Source organism: Hibiscus syriacus, unplaced genomic scaffold, assembly GCF_006381635.1.
Source record: "Hibiscus syriacus cultivar Baekdansim isolate YM2019G1 unplaced genomic scaffold, ASM638163v2 tig00111798_pilon, whole genome shotgun sequence".
Classification (NCBI taxonomy): Eukaryota; Viridiplantae; Streptophyta; class Magnoliopsida; order Malvales; family Malvaceae; genus Hibiscus; species Hibiscus syriacus.
Genome location: NW_024063182.1, coordinates 220927 through 244119, shown reverse-complemented (window position 1 = coordinate 244119; position 23193 = coordinate 220927). Strand labels below are relative to the sequence as shown.

Sequence of the window (23193 nt, the reverse complement as noted above, 5' to 3'; positions counted from 1 at the left end):
GCTCTTGTGATTCTAACAAAAAATCATATTTTCCGAGCAAGAAAAGTGATAATATAGTTCTAAAGACTTTCAATCATTTGACAATAAAACTAAAAAATTATGCATCTAAAAACCCTAATAATAAAAACATTCTTTTAACTATTAAGTAGTTTAATTCGTGTCATGAACATATTAATTTAAAGCATAAATAAATTAAAATAAATGCGTGTAAATGGATTGGTGGACGCCACTACTGAAATAGTTATTTTCTTTCACACTTCTCTGCATTTCTACCACTTTTTCTCCTTTTATGTATCTTTTTCGATAATTAAACTCTTTTAATTTTTGTCAATTAAAATATTTAGTTATTTAAATTATAAATTAAATTAATATTTATGGAGAACTTACATGATAATTGTTTTTCAGACTTGAGTTTTTTTTAATTATAAATTGACCCGTTTGTATTTATTTATATTCTTATTATAATAATGTAGAGCATGTCTTGGCCCGACAACAAAGCCGAAATTAATCACATTCTTCGACCACTTTTAATTATCTAAATATTCAATATTATGAGAGTTCCCAAGCGAAGAGTAATTTGGACATTAATTCCGTGGAACTTTATCCTTATAATTACTAGTAGTTCCACAACTTTATCTCATGTATTCAATTCTGATCATTGATGTTAAGTACATAGTTTTAAATAGCGTTCACGGTTAAATTTTCGATCGAATTGTGTTTATCACGATTGCGGATATAACGGATGTTATTGCGGTCATGGCGGATATGCGATCGTGAATTTTTTGAATGAGCTGATTTTTTTAATAAAAAAACCTGTTTTTTAATTAAAATAACGGAATAATAGTGGAATAGTAGTCCGCTATTGCCGTGATCCTTTAAATGCGGCCGCGATCCACCGCTATTGGTGTGATCCCGCTTCACCCGTTATTTTTTACGATAGCGGTTTCGGACACCGTCGCGACCGCGATCTGTTTTCGACCGCTATTGAAACCCTGATTAAATACAGAATTGGTGGAAAAAATCTTTCCCATACCATTTTAATAAATAAAATCTTTTATTAGTTATTTTCACTGATTCAATTGCAATAAAAACGATAACTGTACATGAACAGTTTTCACCATTCTGTATCTAAATTCAGAAATTTTAATAAATTAGAGAAAATATCCGTTATGTATTTTCTAAATATCACATCAATTATTAATTATGTATTGATTAATTTTTTTAATCAAATATATTAAAATGATATATACAAGTACTTCACTATCGACGTGAAAGATAATATACAAACTGATTTATCAATTTTAATCACGATCTATTTTTAATAATCACGAGTGTCTATTAATAAAATGAATTAATTCAAAATTTCAAAACATTATAAATTAATTAAATAGTCAAATGAACTACAATTAATAAACATCTTTTCTAAATATTAATATCTAGAAAGGAATTATTATAATTGGTTACATCGAATAAATTCGTACGATCTTTTTTCTGTGAAAGTCTCATCTTGTTAATCTGGTCCAATAAATTTCTTCTGGACCCCCAAATAAATATATTGTAAAAGCAAACCAGAATTCCTTTAACAGGGATAAGAAAAAAAATTGAGAGACCAAATTTTGACATTTTCAAAAGTAGAAGTACTATATTTGAGTAAATTAAGTAGAGGTATTAAATTCACAAGTTTCCTATAGTACATGAGCTAAATGCAAATTTTGGCTATATTTGAAAATTAAAAATAAGATAACCTACTTCACCAAATTATTTATCTTTTCACACATTTCATTTGTTTGACTATTGTTTTTGTTCACCTTTTTTTCATGATTGAATTTGACATTGTCACGCTTGATCAAGATGGCTTATTTGTTATCATGTTTAATCTCCTTGCTATGGGCCCTCAAATTGGATTTAGATACGCGATTTACGTTCTTGGATAGTTTCCTCATGTCGATCGACTCTGATTTGTTATTTTTTTTGTGGTCTTTCAATAGCTTGATCTTCTTTTATTGTTCATTTGTCGATGCGATCATTCCTATTAAATATTCTTTTGTTCGAGTTATATGGTTAATTTTTTAACATTTCCCTTATATGATCCTTTTGTGATCTTTAAGTGGCTAGTTCCTTGTGTAAATTATTAGAAAAATATATTTATTATATATTTAGTTTACAATCGTGGTTGTAAACCATCATTGTAGTTTGAATATTTTTTATGTTTAATAATACTAGCCGATTCTATAAAATTATAATATTGGTGACTAAATTTATAATTTTTTTAGTTTAATCCTAATGACTTCATTTACTATTAAAAGCATCATATTAAAAGGTGACCTAATGTAACATGAATGCCCGTTATGAATGAAACATAAAAAAGACCCTGCAATGCCACAAATCTCATAATTACGGCCGATACAAATTATTTATAACTATCACCTTTTGCTTTTAACCTATGCGTCTACTTAATTTTTATAAAATTGTACCAAACAGCTATATATTATTATTTACAGTTTACTGCACGCAGTCGAAAGTACGTACCATATGTAATTGTATCGCCTAATATTTACGTGTACTATGTATTTACTCCATGTATTAACCATCATTTCCCCCCTGCTTTCAAGTTTCACCATCTCTTTCACTGTCTTGTTTCCAAGAACCAAAAGATTTCTGTGTTCGGTTTTTTCCCCTTAATATTACCGAGAAAATGGACGGTCTCCATGTTGCAATAAGGTGGGGTTGAAGAAAGGGCCATGGACTCCCGAAGAAGATCAAAAGCTCTCAGCTTACATTGGACAACACGGCCATGGAAGCTGGAGAGCTTTGCCTGCAAAAGCTGGTAAGAATATCTTAGTATTTATTTTCCATCGTCGATCACGGTTCTTAATTACTGTTTAATTTGCTTTTTTGATACAATAAAGGGCTTCAAAGATGTGGTAAGAGTTGCAGACTCAGGTGGATTAACTACTTGAGACCCGATATCAAAGAGGAAGTTCAGTTTTTACATGAAGAACAAACCATCATTCAGCTCCATGCCCTTCTCGGAAACAAGTAATTTTTATCATCATTTGATTCATTAATGAATATAAAGTCATCGAGTTGCTTAAATTGATTTGAACATGTGGTGTATATAGGTGGTCGGTATTGCAACTCATTTACCGAAAGAACGGACAACGAGATCAAGAACTACTGGAATTCACATATGAAGAAAAGATTGAGCAAGATGGGGATCGATCCGGTCACCCACAAGCTAAAATCGATGCCCTCGAGTCCGCAACCGTAACCCCAGCGATGCAGCTTACCTCAGTCATATGGCTCAATGGGAGATGCTCGGTTAGAAGCCGAAGCTAGGCTGGTTCTAGCGTCAAAACTCGTGTCGAACCCTCCTCAAAGCCTTCCGATAGCCGCTGGTTCCTCCTCCTCCTCCTCTTCTTCTTCTTCCTCGGTTATGGCACCACCAATAATTAGGCCCCAATGCATTGACGTACTCAAAGCTTGGCAAGGCGTAGTCACCGGATTGTTCACTCTCAATACCAACAACCTCCAGTGTCCGACACCGACATTGAACTGATGGAAAACATGTACCTAACGGATTAATCAACGACTGCCTCGTCGGGAACTCATCGGTTCCTTGTGAAGGTTGGAAAAATAAGGAAATTATTGGATACCACTATGAGGTTGGATGAAATGGCTGCATGGTGTCATCAGATTCATACAAGGAAGAAATTATAAACATGAATATGGAAGGTAATAATTATCCGGATATAATGGTTCGGGATTCCGGCAATGATCATCGGCAGAGTTCGTCAATGGCGGCGCCTAATAAGAACTTGAATGAACCAAACTACGGTGGTGATAGCAGTAGTAGTCGAGAGATCATGAATTACTGGAATAATATCCTTAATTTGGTTACTGATTATGCATGGCTACCATGAAGATTGAATAGGCCAACAATCATGTGGTTAATTTCATCCCCTGTTTAAGTGTTAATAATTTTGATTTCAGTGATAATTAGAAAATATATATTATCCCAAAATCGTCACCTAGTGTTTTCTAATATTATCTGTAGAGACCGTTTTTCGCCCGAGCGGGAGAAAGATCGATACCGACTCGGGATTTTCCTTTGAAGAAGAATTTCAAAATGTGAGGAGTCGCCACCAATCATTTAAGGTGCGATTGTGACACATAAAAACCAAGTGATTTAATAAAACATTTTATTTTTATCAAAATATCAAGTTTTAAGGTCTGTAAAAATCCAGAAATCAGGTTCGGAGTCAGTTACGCGTGGGAAGGATTAGCACCCCCACAAGCGCCCAAAAATTGGTACCCATTTTGATTACCCTATATTTAAAATCAGAAATTTTGAGTTCGATCTTTATTTATTGAAAATCATTACGGATGCAAAGTTAAAAAGGGTATTCATTTATTAAAGTCGATAGCATTCGCCCCTAGCATAAACGCAGATCAACTATTGTACTCGATAACCAAATATTGCCTCGATTTAAAAGTCATGATGTGGTCTTGGAAAGGATGTCGACCTATTTCGGAATCACCAATAGTCACCCCTGAGCATACTTGCGGGAGATATATCATTAATTCCCTAATAAATGAATATTGCCTTAGGTTTGAAAATAGAATGCAATCAAACTAATTTTTATTCATCTTAATTAACCTAAGTGTAAATTAAGGCTTTTTCTAGCTTAAAGTGTTGAATTATGGAAATTAAAGAACCTAGAGGCATAAACCTAAAATGTAGGCTCCAACATTAATCATATTTGATTTTAATCAATCATCGAATCGAATAACCGAGATGGTCCCTCAGCATTTAGGCGAGGGCCAACTCGTATTATTCCCTAAATTAAAGACTAGATTGAAATCTAACTAAAATGGATACTCTATTTAACCTATTTAATTATGTCAATCTTAAAGGTCTAATTGAAATTCGGGGACTAAAAGCTCAAAGATCTAAAATATCGAGCTTTAAAGACTAAAAGTTTAAGGACCTAAATCAACAATTTCTAAAGTTGACGACTAATTAATAAACCAAAATTCTATGTATTGTCTAAATTAACCTATTAAAAAGAGCTAAGCCTAAAGTGTCCTTTTTTATATTGAAAATATTAATTATTATTAAATTTTAAAAGTCGAGCAATCGATTCGAGTAATCGGACATCTTATGCGAAAACTCAAGTCGAATTGCTTCCTAATTTCTAAGTCCGATTCAAATGTTAACCTAATCTAAGAACTAAGTCTAAAGGTTTAAACTATGAGATAATCAAACAATTAATAAACCTAATTTGAAAAAAAAATAACAAATGATAAAAAAAGTAAAAACAACATAAAATAAAATAAACATAAATACAAGGACCTAATTGCATAAATATTAAATTGCCAAGCTAAAAAAGAACAAATTGAACATGCAATAGGGGCTAAATTAAAACAAATCAAAATGTAAGAGCTAAATCTAAACAAAATAAAAAAAACAGTAAAGGGACTAAAATACAAAAAACACAAAAAAATTAAAGGTACCTAATGGCAATTTTCCAATTTATTAAGCTTAAAAAAACTGTTAACTAAAAGGAAAAATTATAGAATCAGTCCACAAAAATTGAAATAAAATTAAAAGGTCATTACACATGACCAAAGTGTAAAAAACACGCCTAACTTACATGGACTAAACAATAAATTTACCAAAAAAATACCATGCAAAAATAGGTAATCATAAAATCAGTCCCTACTGGTGATCAAAATGTAAAAACACGCTAAAGTTAGGGGGATTAAAACACGAATAACCCAAAAAATAAAAGACGTACATGTAAATGGGGAAATTATAGAAATGGTCCCCCTAGGTGACCGTTTGTAAAAACGCACTAAAAGTGGGGGACTAATACACGATTTCCCCTCAAATTTCCGCTATATAAGCCAACTTTTCTTATTTTTCTCATTTCAAACCGAAATCCAAAAACAAAAAAAAAAAAAATTCAGAAATGCTCTCCCATTCCCTAGGTCTGCCCACTACCGACCAACCTCGAACCAGCTCTGACCGCCGTCCAACCGCCGCACACGGTGGTTGAAAAAACCAAAACGATCCAAAAATACCGAAAAAGTAGATCCACTAGCCTAGGACCTTACTTAATGCCAAAACCCCCGAAAATGCCCTAAATCCCCTCAAAATCGACCTAAAACTCTTCGGCTACCCGGACTCCGGCGACGCCTTTGATGACCCAGGTAAGCCACGGTCTATTATCTCTTTTTTTTCATTCTTTTCTGCGTTAAATGGTTGAATATTATGTTAAAAAAGCCTCGGTTTTTGTTATTATTCGATTTAAAAAACTATTTTTATTTGTTATTCGATATGATGTTTCTATTTTTGAAACGAAACTAATGGATCATTGTAGCTTTCGAAATTGAAGAAAAAAAAGCTTTCATTTTTTACCGAGATTTAGAACCGAACAGTAAAACACGAACGAAGAAAAAAAGGTAAAAGTAAATAAGACAAAAATGATTCGAAGTAAAATAAAAGGAATAAACCTTGGTGTTTGTTTATTGCTTTGAAAAAAAAGGTTACAGTGTTTCCTCTTGACCGACCGAGCCTTTTACAGTGTATTGCATGGGTTTTTTATACCCGTTTTTTTTACAGAAATGCAATGATTCAAATCTTTGTTTCTTCTTTCTTGTTTCTGCAGGTTACGTGGAGTAGGGCGTGCATGCAAAGCTTCCTCTGGTTGGTGCAGAGATCGGCAACCTCTGGTTGGGGGAAGGGGCAACTATAGTAGGGTTAGGTCTAGGTTTAGGGCCCCAGATTGGATTCGGTTGGGTTCCTGGTCGGGTTGTATTTGGGTTTATTTTGGGTTTCTGGATCTGGTTGGGTCTTTCGGGTCTGGTTGTTTTGGGCTTTTGATTTTGGGTTTCTGGGTCTTGTTTTTGGTATGGGTCGGGTTTTAGGTTATATTTTAGGGTTTGGGTTTTAATTGGGTTATGGTTTGGTTTGGATCGGGTCTTGACTTGGGCCCCAGTTAATTGAAAAATGGTGATTACAGTTGTCCCTCTTTGCTCATTGTTGTGAAACGAGAATGAAGCAAAGATAAAAAAAACACAATTTTTCATCTTGGTATCTTCTTGTCACGCTGCGAATTCTTCGCTGGAAATGTCAATTCATCTCTTTTTGGGAAATCGTCGAGTACTTGCTGCAAATGATGTCATCGTTGTTATGTTCTCTCCGTTGAGTCTCCATCTCTAATTCTTCAAGTTACGGGTTCTTCTCATCATGATTTTTCCACTGGAAATGTTGATCCCTCGATTGAGTGTTGCTGATTCGAAGTGTTGTGAATCGAGTAAAAGGGAGATTAAAAGTGAGCTCAACCATTGAAAACTATAGCATTAGAAAATCGAAAACCTAAAAATCATTTGGAGCAACGTTCTTTCAACCCACTGATAAGAATATTAACCGGACCTTCGTTCAAACCAACCTGTCTCATGAAATTGGGTTCAACATTCAAGTAAATCTTGTGTTAACTCAAATAATGGAATCACAATCACCAATTGTACGTGACACAAATTATAATGACAAAAAAAAGACAAATAATGAAATTTCCATACTTTCGTCATCTCCATTAAAACAAGTTCCACTCTGCTTTTGAGAGTAAAAGGCCATCCATTTCTAAGCCAGTTTATTTCTTTATTAAGTATCATCATCATCATCCGATACAATAGAGATTTTGTAAAGAGATTATAAAAACAGTGCTTTTTGGATAGAAAACTCGAGACAGGATCATCTTCAGGGCAAAGCAATGGAAGCTATAATCTTTCATTCAAGATCTCATTGATCGGAGATTCGGGTGTTGGCGTGAATAGTTTACTCGTTATCTTAAATTCAACTTTTGCAGAAGATCTAGCTGCCCCATTGTTTTATTCTTCTTTTTTATTCTTTCATTCTTGGATCTTAGATAAGTTTATGGTAAATTTTGATTTGGGTTTTTGTTTGAATCCATATTGTTAGGTGTGGATTTTAAGATTAAGTTGACAACAGTTGGTGGGGAGAGGTTAAAGCTTACAATATGGGATACTGATATCAACCTCATATCAATACCATTTTATATTTTATATTTTTTTAGTTTTTTTAATTTTATTTTTTTAGAGGTTAGGTTTTCAAAGAAGAAGAAGATACGTAAACTTTTTGAGATTTTTTATTTTTTAATAATCTTTTCCATGTCAAACTTATGTGTATTTTAATTTTTAAATTTTCACGTAATACTTTAGTTAAAGGATTAACGGAGTTAACAGCTAAGGATTAAAATCGGACGGAGTGATAACGTTAGAGATTATTTACCCTTAATTTTTAATTTAGTAATTAAAGTCGGTCATACAGAAAACAAATGAGACTATTCGTATAGTTTGTCCTAAAAGATTAATTCTTAAAATTTATATCTTTGACTAAATTGATCTTAATTTAAATATATTTAATATTTGTATTTAAAAATTCTATCAATTTACTTTTTTTCCTATGATACTTATAAGTCAAACAAGTCTGTGCAATAATAAATTATTGTTAAATTGTTTTCATACCCGAATATTAATATAACATATATGGAAAAATATTAAGCAATTTAAAAGATGAATGAAGATTAAATTGATAATTTTAAATATAAATAATTAAATTATTAAATTATATATATATATATGAATTTTGAGAATTAAAATTATTATTTTATATCAGTTAATATTTCATCTAATATCTAATTTAAATAGTATTTTAATTAAATAGTTAATTTGTAGTAGTATTTTACCCTTACAAAGACAAAACAGCTATGTACGAATCCAATGTTTCCCGGATATGTTACAATTATAAACGTGCCGAGACGTTAGGACGGATCTGAGATTTTAGGACAAAGCTAAGCCTAAGCGTATCTAAAAGTATTCACAGTTTACGTGTCTGTTCCAATCCGTCCCATCACGTAGCATATTTAACTTCGACCTCTGTCTATTAATTCGCAAATTTTATTTTTTATTTTTTCCCGATCTCTTCATCTTCTTCTCCTTCTTGCACCCACTGTTTTGCTTTTCGGTTTGTCGAATCGAAGTTTCGTCGTTGACCATGATTCTCCGATCGGTTTTGGTCCTGGTTCTGTTGGTCGGGATTTTATCCCCTGCATCGGAATCTTTGCGGTTCGAACTGCAATCGGGTCAAACCAAATGCATCGCTGAAGACATCAAAAGCAATTCAATGGCCGTCGGAAAGTACCACGTTGTTAAACCCAACGAAGATTACCCTTTGCCGGATTCTCAAAAGCTCACCGTCAGGGTACTTTAAAAAAACCCAATTTTTTTATCTGGATTTTGTACTTCGATAGTAATAATGAAGAACTTTTGGGTGTAAATTAAATGGTGTAGGTAACGTCGTCTTATGGGAACAGTTTTCACTCGGCGGAAAAGGTGGAGAGTGGTCAATTTGCATTTACGGCGGCGGAGCAAGGAGATTACACGGCTTGCTTTTGGGTGGCGGAGCATTCGCCGCAGATCACGGTGACCGTTGATTTTGATTGGAGGACTGGTGTCCACACTAAGGATTGGTCTAACGTTGCCAAGAAGGCCAAGTCGATGTAAGCATATCAACCCTTCAACAAAAGGAAGAAAAATCCAATTTTCCCATTAATTTGTTGCTCTGAGTTTAGGGTTTCTCTCTCTATGAGAATTGCTTATTCAGGTAGTACTAGACATAAAGTTTTGCATTGTAAAACGTTCAATTTAGGTTGCTTGTTGTAGTTCTTAGGTGTTGAAAGCCAAGTAGATTTCTTCTAATGATCATTAGAGCCATCTTGGTAGATTGGAACTACTTGAGAAAAGAGTTAAACTCGAGTTGCTTAAGCTAAAGGGTGCTGCTGTCTCGGTGTTCTACAGAACTGCTTTTGCTCCGTTGTCATGGTTGGTTATCTTTACCTCTACAGATCTGCCATCTTCGCTTAGCATGAGATGCTAGTTATAAAGCTCACTAGGCCGGTCTCTACGTATGAATCTGTAAAATAGATGCACACAATGTCTTTCATGTCCATTTTTGCAGCTGTTGTGCTGAGAATATAGTTTAAGATCTGCTTAACTGGATATAGATTGCGAGATTATACTATTCAAATAGAAGCACTAGCTTTTGTCTCTACTTAGAGCTAAAGCAGTAGTGTTGCTTTTCCTTATGCTCCCAAGTCATCTCCTTAGCGAAAGATTGTTGCTGTAATTGATGCATCCTAATTAGGGAAACCATATCTACCTAAAACCGTCCCACTGTCGCTCTTCAAGAACAATTACGCATGTTAGGGCTTTAGTCTTTCGGATCTCTAAGAGTAGCCTTATTTAGGAAATGAACCTACTTTATACTCCGTGTTGCTAAGATTCTTTATTGTCGGAAATGAGCACAAGAAATAATGTGCAATATAACTGGTGCATATGTTTTTACCCCTTACCCAAATTCTATGTTAATACCAGGCAATGGAACTGGAGCTGAAGAATCTGTATGATACTGTTCAGTCCATTCATGAGGAAATGTTTTATCTGCGGGAAAGGTAAAGAAACATCTTATCAATTGTTGCAACATAGTTCTCTTCCTTCAAATTGTTCATCTTCACTCACTGTTTTCGAATCTGAATATGATTTTTATATTTCCAGAGAAGAAGAAATGCAGGAGCTGAACAAAGCTACGACCTCCAAAATGTTCTGGTTGTCGTTCCTCTCGCTGTTTCTTTGCCTATCGGTTGCTGGGATACAATTTGGCACTTGAAATCCTTCTTCGAGAAGAAAAAAACTCATTTAGGTTTGTAAAACCATAGATTTTCACTTTTTATGTTGTACTCCTGCAATACATTTGAGTTAGATTTTCATTGGGATGTTTATCATCGATTTCATCAAATCTGGAATGCTATGCATAACCTACTGATTGTTACAAAACACGACCATAAACCATGGATGGAATTCAAAGTTTTCAACCAACCATGGAAGAGGGAAGAGAAGCATAGGAAAGGGGTATTTTTTTGTGTTTTCAGAAGATGGTCTCATTAAGCCCTGAACCAATGGCTAGTAGAAGAGAACAGGACTAATGCGATGCAAAACTGAAACAGAAAGTGTCTTACCTTGGTGTTAGATCTCGATGAATTATGACATTTGTCCATTGTGAAGATAAGTCGTACCCTGGCAACAATTTATAAAGGTCCAGATTAGCAAAATAGCCTTACGTATTGTAAAATATTAACTGCAATCACACAGCAACTGCATCTTCTGCAGAGCAACTCCCTGTCAAAAAAGACGTGAAGTTGTTAAAAACACAAAGAAAATGATTTCATCCTACTTGAAAAAAGGAAGAAAGAAACAATGTGGTACGGTTCTACGTGATGCTACTCAGATTCGGGATTTGAGTGTGTTAAATATGGGTATGAATCTCAACGAGTACGGTTAAAGTTTTTGAAAATTTTCTATATATTTAGAAGATCATTGGGATTTATCGTCATAATCAAATGCGGGGTACAAAGTGTCGACATGGATACTTCAATAAAGATAAAGATTCCAAGCAATATAGGTTCTACATTCTCTCTCTCTTTTCCTCCAAGTTTACTTGGATGCAAAAGCAGGATACGTACATACCTTCTAATGTCCAATGCAAAGTTGACGGGTGTTGATGAACTAAGCACGCCTTTTTCCCCGAGATATTGGTGAAGATCACCATGTGATTACACATAATGATAAGATAAAAAGGGTAATTAAAGTAAAAATAAAGTATCAAAATAGAATAATCAACAGAGAGATTGGATTGAGAAGCATATGTCTATTCATTTACCCCTCTAAAATACTCGGTAATCAACGTAAGGGGCTTCTTGTTAGTGACAGCTCCAAGTGGTCCACATTATGATGGCGGAGCTTTACAAGTACCTTCACTTCATGCCGGAAGTCCTGACTGCACCAACAGAGCAGAAAACACAGAATTGCATTCTAATATCAGCAAAATGTGGAAGCGACTTTCAATAATTGAAGCTAATTATTGTCATTACAGAAAAAATTTCGTGCCTTCTTCAGTGAATATAAGTCGGTTTATCTTTCCTTTGGTTGCTTTTTCATTGTAAATAAGAACATAATTTTCTGGAATATGAGCTTATAATAGATACTTCTAATAAGAAGAAAAGTGCTTATACATTCAACCATCTCTGTGTATAGGGAGATGAGATCATACATCTAAAGACGATTCATGAAAAGGGTTTTTAATGTAATTGTCCATTAAGATTGTCGCATTCAGATATAGTAAATTTCGATTTCATCAAATTAGATAACTAAAAAAAAGCCTTAAAGTGGCACCGTATTCTTCCAGCGATCTTAAGCGTTGACATTGGCGCCATATTCAAAGAGGCAGGTGGCTACGTCGATCCATCCGTGGAGGCGTACGGGTCGTCGTACTCCATAGCGTGGACCAAAGACCCATCTGCCTCTATAAACTTACGGACAGCGGCGTCGTTTGATGAGCATGCCATATGGATCATCGAAGTCCGGCTCAGTCTCGCCTTCTCTTTCTTCTTGTCGATCGACGACGTCGAGCTCACCTTTCCATCCGTTCCGCGCGCTGTCAATTCTTCGACCGATCTGTGTAATCGGAAAAATAATTTCAATGGCTTATAATGTAAATACATAAATAAAAGTAAAACTGCTCCTAATTTTCAGTTTTCACACTGAAAATAGTTGTCCATAATTACAGTGGGAACCGCAAATTGCAACAATTAGATGATATTTATAAGAAAAAAATAAATTAATTTGTAGATACAAGGTGAAAAGAAAGATATTAAATCTTTTTAAATAATATTATCAAAGTTCGAATCACGAAGTTATGAGTAGAAAAATTAAATTGGAAAAATCATCGCATTATGAATTTCTATCGTATCCAATCTGAATTAATGAAACAACAAATTTAATTTAAAAAATTATAAACTACGATTATTTTTTTTTGAATTTATCATTGGTATTGACAGATTAATTTAGATAGGATACTATAAAGGTGAAGACAACCTCCCAACCCAATTTGCTCCATTCGCAAATGTCAGGGTTCAAACTTCTAATTTTACTTAAAGAATGTAGTATATCATCCCACTAAGTATAAACTTAGTTTATTCTGACATAAAAGAACTAGTTTTGCCAAAAAATTACTAAAGTGAGCAAAGCTACATTAAATAAATACAATACGGAACATGTTCTAGCAAAATATCAGGCAAGACAAATGGCAAGATAGTCTTAATCAACCTCACATATTGGAATAAAATGTTCTGTCGCGATACACCATTAAACCGAAACATTAAAACATGTAATATCTAGCATGCACTTGTGCGTCGCCATGGCTAACCTCGGTTCAAAGCGAGCAGTGACTACCTATAAGTGTTGCTAGACCTCACACCCTATGCCATTATCTTAGCAGACCTCACATAGAGGCTATCTACGACCTTGCCAATGTTGGAGATCGTTTCCAATGTTGCGGGGTAGATGGCATCTGTCTTGGTATCGTCGAATATGATCAGACATCCGTTACCCTGATCCAGAGTCCCTGCAAACTTCTTATCTAAAATCATCTGAGAAAGTTTCTTTTCTACATGGACCACGGGCAGTTCAATGAGTTCGGCAATATGAGCAATCTCAACCCTCGAGAAAGGTTCAATCAACCTGCAGAGATTCTGCTCCAACAGAGTGTCGTACAAGGAAGAAAGATGCCTGTGAACAATAGGATCTTCCTCTAGTTGGGCCTTGAAATCCCGAAGAGCAATCTCGAAAAGCTTCAGGGAACGTTTTGCATGGGCATCAGCAACAGCTTTCATGGCATCAAGTTCTGGCCCCACATATTGTAGCCCGGCTTTCGATGATATTATACCTGCAACATCATCAGCCTGGCTCACCATTATTTTGCATAACAGCATATACTTGAGGCTAAATACAGCTCGAGGGTCTTCAAGAGCATTGAAAGCTTCAAATGCTTCGAAAAAAATAGCTATAAGCAGTTTTGTAGTCCTTCTCCTCTGCATGAAGGATTCCACTCTGCAAATCTATATTACCCTGTTGAGCTGGAGGGACATAAATTGCATTTGCCGCTGTTCTTGCAGCCGTTAGAGATGCCTTGGCTTTTGGCAGGTTACGAAGAGAGAAGTGAAGCTTACTCTCCAACAAATCTATGTCCACTAGAAGTAGCTTGTCATCCAACCTTCTCACCTCCTTAATTAGGCCAGAAAGGAGATTAAGTGCTTCTTGGTACTCCTTGTTCTCCATCAAAAGAGCTGCAAGCTTTGCTTCAACTCGCTGGCGTAAGAAAGTTCGCTTCTCGGCATGAGTCCACTGCACAACTTCTTTGCACAGAGAAATCTGGAGATCTGATGTTCCAGGTATTTTAGCCACATCATCAATTATACCACGTACAATTTTGGCAGTTTTTGCCTTCGGAATTAATGCAAAAAGGGGCCTCAATTGGGTCAGAAGACTTCTGAGCTCCTCTGCTCGGTTCTCTTGTCTGAGAAGATCTGACAGGTTTGTTATGGCCTGCTCTTTAATCCGCAAAGCATCAGGAGAAGATGAAGGATTTTCTAATACACGGTAAAGGATTGAGATGGCTTCAGATAGGGCCTGAGCAATTGAATCAGTGGTTGCTGGGAGATACGATGAAGACATTGCAAATGTTTAGTAATTCCAAATCCTGCAAAATCTACAATTCAGTTTGGCATAATGGACTTGAACAAATAACAAAATTCCAGTACAAAAGTGATATGAGCGAAGTAACCCAAGAAGTTTCTAACTACTTTGACAGCAAGATTGCAGCCTTGTTAGCCAGTAAAATATTATATCGAACCAATAAACAGAATACATCGAGGAATTTAAGAGAAAATAATTAAATTGTTTCATTGCTCGAGACAAATACAAGCATCATCAAACAACTTCCCTTTTTCAATAAAACCAGAGCTATTCTTACAAAGCCAACTCCAACCTTCAAAGACCATACAACAGTTCATCCTAAAATTTGAAAAACAAAAACTTTATTATTCAATCCCTCTTTGAACATGTATTGCCAGCCTACAAATATTGTTTTTCTTTCCATGTGTCGTGTCAGAGATATACTAAAAATTAATGTGGAATCAGTAACTCTTTGGACAACATGCTCTGCATATTGCAACTACAAAATATGTACTTGCTATAGGTATCAACATATGCAAACGAACAAGAATAAGGGCATGGAAGTTTATACCACTTACAAGTCAAGTCTCACATCAGTAAACCTCAAATAACAACGGACAGTCAATGTAGCTTCTCACAGAAGAAACAATGGTGACTTGTGAAATTAAAAACAAATGCTAATGAAGAATATTTAAACCCTTACATTTTTCGATCAAATGATGATGAAACGGAAGTAGTTGATTTGAGAAGTTTGAACATGGATGATATTTGAAATTCCAATTATTAGCTATTCAATGCTCTATTTCTTAGCTAACATGGAAAACAAAGAGCCAAGGGTTGGCGGTAAGATGAACTATAAGTCCATCAAAATCACCTTGAAACTTCAGTTGTTAATCCCTCTTAGCTTGAACATAGAGAGAAGACTGGTTAAAATTTACTTTATGCTCCGTTTTCTGCCACTCAAAACTTCATCGATGACCTTAGATTTATCTATTTCTGTTCCTAAATAACTCATCCTTTGTTTCCTATGCTTATTTTTCTAGCCTACTCATTTTCCACCCTTTGTTTTCCTTCAGAATTCCAAACAAACTGTCTACTGTCAGTGATATGAAAACTCGACCCACCATAAGATATAGTTTAACGAAGAAATTACCACCACCGAAATTTCAAGTAAACATGAATAAACGGGCACAACACCGCCGACGACAAATCGATGGCGGTGACACACCTTGACGACAAAGATTTTGAGTTAAAAATAAGAAACTTAAGATAATAATTTCAAAAAGTAATCATAAAATGAACTAAATCGCAAGCAAATTCAGTAACTAAAAAAATGAGCAGAAATGTGAAATTGAATATGATGGAGAAATTCAAGGGGAACAAGCAAAACAAAAGTGAGATAAAAATGACAAAGAAAGCTAAAAATGGTGAAATTCGCACCTCAAATCAGAGACTTCCCGATTAGATTTTGGCCTTTTCAGCTTTTACTTTTGGTCCGAGCTATCTGTCTTTTGCAACAAGAAACTTCAGCGGCGGCTAATCGAAACTCGCTTTGCTGATTTTTGGGCTTTTAGACTTTTGGGCTGAGCTTACTCAAGCTAAGATCTGTAAGGCAATTCATGACTTAAATTACTGTATAGGTTTGTCCGATTTAAGCTCATTAGTTGGAGTCCATTAGCAGCTAAGCAAATAATATCATAGACTCCGAGAATGCCCATACGTCTGCAATCATATCTCTATTGAATCAAATCTGAGAGGTTCATACTTATCATGTACGACATGAACTCAAAAATATCAGACTCATTAGCGGCTTTAAATCAGGATAGACCGGTAGGAGAAATACTTCTTGACTCTTCTCCTGGAAGTTTCGAAACTATACTTGATATTAAAGCTTGAATATCGGATAATAAATTAGTAATTTTGTATGATAAAAAATTAAAAAAGATTGTTATATTTTTCGCTTTATATGTTATTAACTTAATAAATGATTATTAACTTAATAAATTAGGACCGTTCATCGATTTTAGTCCAAATAAAGGAATTAAAAGGGCATTTTTGGTAATTGATGAAATAAAAGGGAATTAGTAGAAGCTGCTACTGCTACCGCAACTGCAACTAGAAAGCTCCGGTCTATCGTCCTATGTGTTAATGGTGTTGAGATTTTTTCGCCTCAATTTTCTTCAAGACTCTTCTTGTTTCGTTCGATTCAATCTCTCAACAGTCCAAACCGTACCAGAAAAAGGTTTTTTTTTTTTCTTCGCAGTGATTGCTGAGTTTGAAAATTTTAAAATTAAATTTGTCTCTGTTTTACTTTATCTTAGAGCTGCAGCAAGTAGTGCAGTGAAGTTATCGCAAATTGTTGTTCCTTTTATTTTACAGTTTGTATATTTACGATTCTTAGCTGTTTTAGCTGAATAGTTGCTCCATTTCTAACTTGAATCGCTTTCCGCGGTTTTATGATCCTTCGATCATTTGTTTTTGGATCAAAATGTTGTCTGGTGGCATTTTAGGAAGTAGTAGATCCGGGAATGAGAAATATAGAAAATTTGGCAGTGCCGTCTGATAATTGTATAAAGGAATATTGGCTGAATTAAAATTACTAATTAGCTTTTAGATACAAGTTATTCAAGAGTTCCTCTCATTTTGATACATATATTAAGCATTGAAATTGTTCTTGACTTATTGAAATCATGTATTAGTCTATTTTTTTCTCTTACGAATCAGCATTTGTGCATTTATGCAGCGAAATCCTGCAGACTACCTTATAAGCTTATGATGGATAAATTGTTTTGGAAATGTTTTTTTTATTCCTGAAATAGTTTTATTTTGCTGTGTAACAGTAATTGATTAAATTTCATTCTTGCTGTTGCAGTTTTGATTTATAAGCCATCTTTTTGAAGGGTTTGATATTGCTCTGAAGAAATGCTTGTATCTGCTCTACTTACATCTGTGGGAATAAATTCTGGACTTTGTGTATTATTCTTCACACTGTATTCAATTTTGAGGAAACAGCCTAGTAATTATGAAGTTTATATACCACGCTTGATGGCTGAAGGGAAATCTAAGCTGAGAAGTTCTTTTAACTTAGAAAGGTTAATACCATCTACTGGCTGGGTAAAAAGGGCATGGAAGCCATCTGAAGAGGACCTCTTGTCAATGTCCGGCTTAGATGCTGTCGTCTTTATGCGTATTATAACATTTAGGTAAGTGATTCTTACGTAAGGAAGTGTATGCAACTGTCAAGAAGAAAATCATTGGATATACTGTGATTTCTGCAGCTTCATAAGTAATCAATTAAGAGATCTTGGGTTATCATGTGTGTGACAGAGAGAGAGAGATTGCAGAATGGATGGTAACAAAAGATTGATTGTTTAAGTGCAAATAAATTCAATCCTTAAACTTCTCATATTTCTTTTATTTTCTTTTCCTTTCCTTTCAGCTGTATGCATGCACTACTTGATCTTTAAGTTTTCCTTGATACTTTATATTAGCATTTTTGTAAGGTTTTATGGAGTGCCTTTCTGACTCAACCTTGTGTTTGTTTATTTTCTCTTGATACTGCAGTTTGAAAGTATTTTTGTTTGCTGGGGTTATTGGTATATTTGTTCTTCTCCCAGTAAATTGCTCTGGAGATCAGCTTCAGGATATTGATTTTGCTGATTTGTCAAATAATTCTTTGGATGTGTTTACCATTTCAAATCTAAGAAGAGGCTCAAAAAGGTAAGCTCTAGTTTAAAATTATTCTTCACTTGATTGAATGTTGATTCTGCATGTCTACTTGACTTAGTGAAATAGATGAATACCTTCAAAAATAGAGATAAGTAATGTCATAGAGAGATCATGTTTTATATTCTTAAGTCTTAAAGAACTGGTGATTATCTGTTAGAACTGAGAGGTTTTAGCTTTATCATATGATTAGGGCCTAGTCAAGTGTAAACGGAATTTATTAGTTTTATCATTTTTGGCAGGTTATGGGCTCACTTTAGTGCTGTGTATCTTGTTACTGCATTCCTTTGCTATCTGCTCTACTATGTAAGTCTAGTTCTACTCACCAAAGAAACTCGATTAACAGATTTCAACTGCATCAAAGTCCTTAGTCTATTATATGAAATTTCAAGTCTTATGTTTGTTTGAACAGTGTATTATCTATCTCAATGTCACAGGGATGCGAAGAACTTAGCTTGTGTTATTGATCATTATTTTCCTTTACTTGTAAATGATGTTTTAGCTATTTAAGCGAGTATATTGAACTGGGTACTAAGTAGTGATTTTTCTGCAGGAATTTAAATATATAACTGCAAAAAGGATTGATTTTTTTCACTCAACTAAACCTCAGCCTCATCAGTTCACAATATTGGTGCGCAGTATCCCTGTTTCTGCTGGGAATAGTGTGAGAGAGAGTGTTGAAAGGTTTTTCCTGGAATACCATCCTTCTACATACCTTTCACATATGGTTGTTCATCAGTCAAGTAAACTGCCAAGTCTCATTGTAAGCAATTAATTTTAATGTTTTCAGTTCTTTAAGCTTCTAGTTCTGATTTACCCATTTTTATATTTTCTCTTTGGTTCTTCTTTTATTTCTTTTTTTATGTGTGATCAATTAACATAAATAAGCAATATTTTCATCTTAAGCCTGTGGATTTGTTTCTTTGTATGTTTAAGTGTATGCTGGTGGTACTAAAGTGAATCCAGTCTTCTTTTAGCTGTTATTTTATTACTTTTTTAATCCCTTCCAGAAGGATGCAAAAAAATTGTGTAAAAGGCTTACACACTTGCAATCAGAATCCAGTCAGCAGAAGCATGGACATGTTGGGTTGTTTGGGAAGAAGGTTGACCTGGTGGATCATTATGGAAAGAAATTAGAAGACATAGAGGAGAATATGAGATTAGAGCGATCTGAAGTTTCACTGGCAGCAGAAGTACGTGTTTGTACCTGCTTTTTTTCCTTTCTGTTTGTTATATTTTCCAACTTTTCTCAAGATCTTGTCTAGCATTCTAAATTAAAGCTTATCTTTGCAATTAAGTTGGTTTTAAATTATTTTGTGGTGAATGGAGCATCCTATTGATGATTTCTTGTGCAATGAAAAAGGAACTTCGAGCAGCTTTTGTCTCTTTCAAGTCTAGGTATGGTGCAGCAGTTGCCTTCCACATGCAACAATCGACAAACCCAACCGAGTGGGTCACAGAGCTAGCTCCTGAACCACATGATGTCTACTGGCCCTTTTTCTCATCAACATTCATGAAAAGATGGCTTTCTAAAATTGCTGTTGTTGTTGCATGTATACTCCTGACAATTCTATTTCTTATCCCTGTTCTGGTTGTGCAAGGTCTTACTAACCTAAATCAGTTGGAAATTTGGTTTCCGTTCTTGAAAAGCATTCTAACCGTGTAAGTGTAGATTAAAAGCTCCAGCTTATTTCATTTCAGCATCATTCCTGTTGTTTATCTTCTTTGTCTGCTGTATGTTTGTGTTGCTGCCAAAGCTCTGGCCTTTAAAATTCATGGAAAACTCTTCCAATATTCTACCAAACTATATCTCTCCTTTTCTCATAAAGGAGATAAAAAATATCTGAGAAATAAATAATAGTGAAGTTGAGCACATCTTGATGTGGTATTTCTGTTGCTTCAATTTATAATATCAACCAGAGCTAGATCATTGGAATTTTTAAATAGAAGATTGCAGAGTAACTACCAATTATATTAAATTTGTTGCTTTTGATATAAATATTTCATCATATTATAGTTCGTGTGGAAAATGTATGATACCTGAGCATTTTCATGTTATTTATCCATATTTTTCATTTTCTTGGTAACAAAAAGTTGGATTACTATGCGTTATGTTTGCAGAACATTTGTCAGTGAGGTAGTTACGGGGTACCTTCCCAGCCTTATTCTTCAGTTGTTTCTCACGATTGTGCCTCCAATAATGGAGTTCCTTTCCTCCATTCAAGGATACATATGCCACAGTGAAATTGAGAAGAGTGCATGTAACAAAGTGCTCTGGTTCACGATATGGAACATATTTTTTGCAACTGTATTTTCTGGATCAGTTTTATATCAGGTTTTTATATTCCTTGATCCCAAGAATATTCCTGCCAGGCTCGGCGTTGCTGTTCCTGCACAGGTGAGAACACATTTTCCTGCCAAACTTCTTCGACTAATTTTATTCAATTTAATAGGGGAAAAGGGGAATGAGATTCTTTCTCTAGTGGTTCATAGAGGCATAACTAATGCGGAAGAAATATCTGAATAATTTCTTTAACTTAATCCGCTGGCGAACTTGCTACTTGCTTGTATAATGCTGATTCATTACAACTTTAATACTATCAAATCCAATTTAAAGGCAAATGTTGTAGATGAAAATTTGATACATTACCGGGATATAATCTTACAGCTCTCTGTTCATTTCTGTTACGAAATGCTATCCATAACTAATTCAACTTATCATGTATGTTAATTTTGCTAGTTGCTAGTTAAAGTTCTGAGCTTTTTTGACTTTCAGCAAATAGATGTTGTTGCTTGTTGCTATGATAAGTTTCTAATTTGGTTGACTAGTATAATATTATAAAACATCATCCATGAATGACACTGCTATAATTCTTTTTGTAGGCATCTTTTTTCATTGCTTATGTTGTGACATCCGGATGGACGAGCACTTCATCAGAACTTTTTCGCTTATTCCCTCTTATGTGGAGTTTAATAAAAAAACCTTTCAGCTGTTGCTCAGATGAAGAGTTTGAAGTTCCATCTGTTCCATACCACCGAGAAATTCCGAGAATTCTTTTCTTTGGACTTCTTGGAATTACATATTTCTTCCTTGCACCATTAATTCTGCCATTCCTCTTGGTGTACCTCTGTCTTGCTTATATCATCTACCGCAACCAGGTTAGTTCCCTATCTGTGCTCCATTTTTTTTACCTACGATCTCTAATTGTCATCTTCAAGTAAGTCATTTCAAGCGAGTTTCTTTACAATGAACTAGCACATCTGGATAAGTTGACATGGATCTAAAGAAACTACTTTAGTATTAATATAAGGTCCTACCACTGTAGGACACTTCTATTAGTAGATTGCAGACGACTGGATATTTATAAGATTATCAAGGAGATAAAAAATGTACATGCATTATATTCGAACATATCCATATCAGATACATATTACCTCATCTTTGTGCGATGAAGTTATGAAGTTTGAGTTGGTGATTGAAAATTACAATATATGAAGCTTCCACAAGCTCGTAGGTTTGAATTTCTGGTATCAAGTCTGGGCAACTTGCTTTAATCTTTGGCAAATTATTTTGCAGTTCATTAATGTATATGCACCAAAGTATGAGACGGCAGGGAAGTTTTGGCCCATTGTGCACAATTCAATGATATTCTCTCTCTTACTCATGCAAGCCATTGCATTTGGAATCTTCACACTGAAGAAACTCTCATTAGCATCCACTTTGGTTATCCCTCTCCCTATCCTCACACTTCTCTTCAACGAGTACTGCAGGAAACGTTTCTTGCCGAATTTCATTGCTTACCCTGCAGAGGTAAGTATCTCCACATGCCATTCGTAAGTTACGCAATCGTACCATGAATCCTCGAGATCGTGATCTTGGCTCGGATTTAAAATCTCTCAGGTTTTGATAAAGAGAGACAGGGAGGACCGGCATGATCCGAATATGACAGAATTCTATGAGAACTTAGTGACTGCCTATCAGGACCCAGCCTTGCTACCAATTGAGTTTTCTTCAAACCCTGACAGTCTTAGGAGCCCTCTTATATCTTCTGCTCAAGTTCTACGTTAAGGTATGGTTTTCAACATTAGCTATCAAAGGTGTATGAGAAAATGTGTGTTTGGAACTTATGTTTGTTTGTGTCATCATTAACATACATGTTACTTGTGTATATTAGCATGTAAATTAATCATGATTTATTTATTCATAAACCTTCCAAACTTTGTCCCCCAAAATTTCATGTTAACAAACCTAGTTTTGTCATTAAATATTTCTTTGACATGATTCAATCAAAAGCTCTACAGAAAGATGTCTAATATATGTAATTATTCCTTGAAATAAATTACGTTGTGAAAATGAAATTGTATGGGTCTTCATACTATGCACTTCCAATAGGTTTAGTATTTATTATAATGGGCATAAGTGTGTCCAAATCCTAGTACTTGAAAATAATGTTCCCAAGTTTTTATATTCCTTTAGTTCAAAGGTCATATAACACCGTTGCAGATAGTTTAGCTACATGGGCCATTAAATCTTTGCCGTCATTATTTTTCACTCAATTTATCCGGAGATTATCTCTTCAAAAATGGCGAATGATGTAAGGTTATTTCATTTATATAGTTTGGCCACTTTTTTTTTTCGTAGGTTCAACACTTTGGTGTTAGTTAAGAGGAGTTTTTAATGAGATCTATTTCTTTAAAAAAAAATTAGTTCTTTAAATTGATAAATTATATAATATTAGTTAAAATTTTGATCAATTTTGATCATCAAATCTTATTGATAAATTATATAATATTACCATTTTATCTAATGGA

At 34.6% G+C, this 23193-nt stretch overlaps 1 protein-coding gene and 3 pseudogenes across 1 annotated transcript; 3 read left to right on the top strand and 1 right to left on the bottom strand.

The window, feature by feature from the left end:
• Positions 1 to 2692: 2692 nt before the first annotated feature.
• Positions 2693 to 3559, top strand: LOC120170927 (annotated as a pseudogene).
• A 5492-nt stretch (positions 3560 to 9051) lies between these two features.
• Positions 9052 to 10794, top strand: LOC120170926 (annotated as a pseudogene).
• Positions 10795 to 13126: 2332 nt separating this feature from the next.
• LOC120170934 lies at positions 13127 to 16184 on the bottom strand (annotated as a pseudogene).
• Positions 16185 to 16818: 634 nt separating this feature from the next.
• Positions 16819 to 22590, top strand: LOC120170901 (CSC1-like protein At1g69450). The gene is made up of 11 exons (XM_039178743.1): positions 16819 to 16897; positions 17528 to 17858; positions 18220 to 18375; positions 18624 to 18687; positions 18935 to 19144; positions 19392 to 19574; positions 19745 to 20043; positions 20503 to 20779; positions 21265 to 21540; positions 21959 to 22192; positions 22283 to 22590. Exons 2-11 carry the CDS (start codon positions 17578 to 17580, stop codon positions 22448 to 22450), a joined length of 2148 nt encoding a protein of 715 aa, XP_039034674.1. The 5' UTR covers positions 16819 to 16897; positions 17528 to 17577; the 3' UTR covers positions 22451 to 22590.
• The last annotated feature ends 603 nt before the right edge of the window (positions 22591 to 23193 follow it).

What these genes read in the sequence shown, in the direction of transcription:
- LOC120170901 (XM_039178743.1), top strand. Translation starts at nt 17,578, where the DNA reads ATGCTTGTATCTGCTCTACTTACATCTGTGGGAATAAATTCTGGACTT. An exon ending in CTAAGAAGAGGCTCAAAAAG is followed by an intron (nt 18,376 to 18,623) that starts GTAAGCTCTAGT and finishes CATTTTTGGCAG; the next exon opens with GTTATGGGCTCACTTTAGTG. An exon ending in ATATCATCTACCGCAACCAG is followed by an intron (nt 21,541 to 21,958) that starts GTTAGTTCCCTA and finishes ATTATTTTGCAG; the next exon opens with TTCATTAATGTATATGCACC.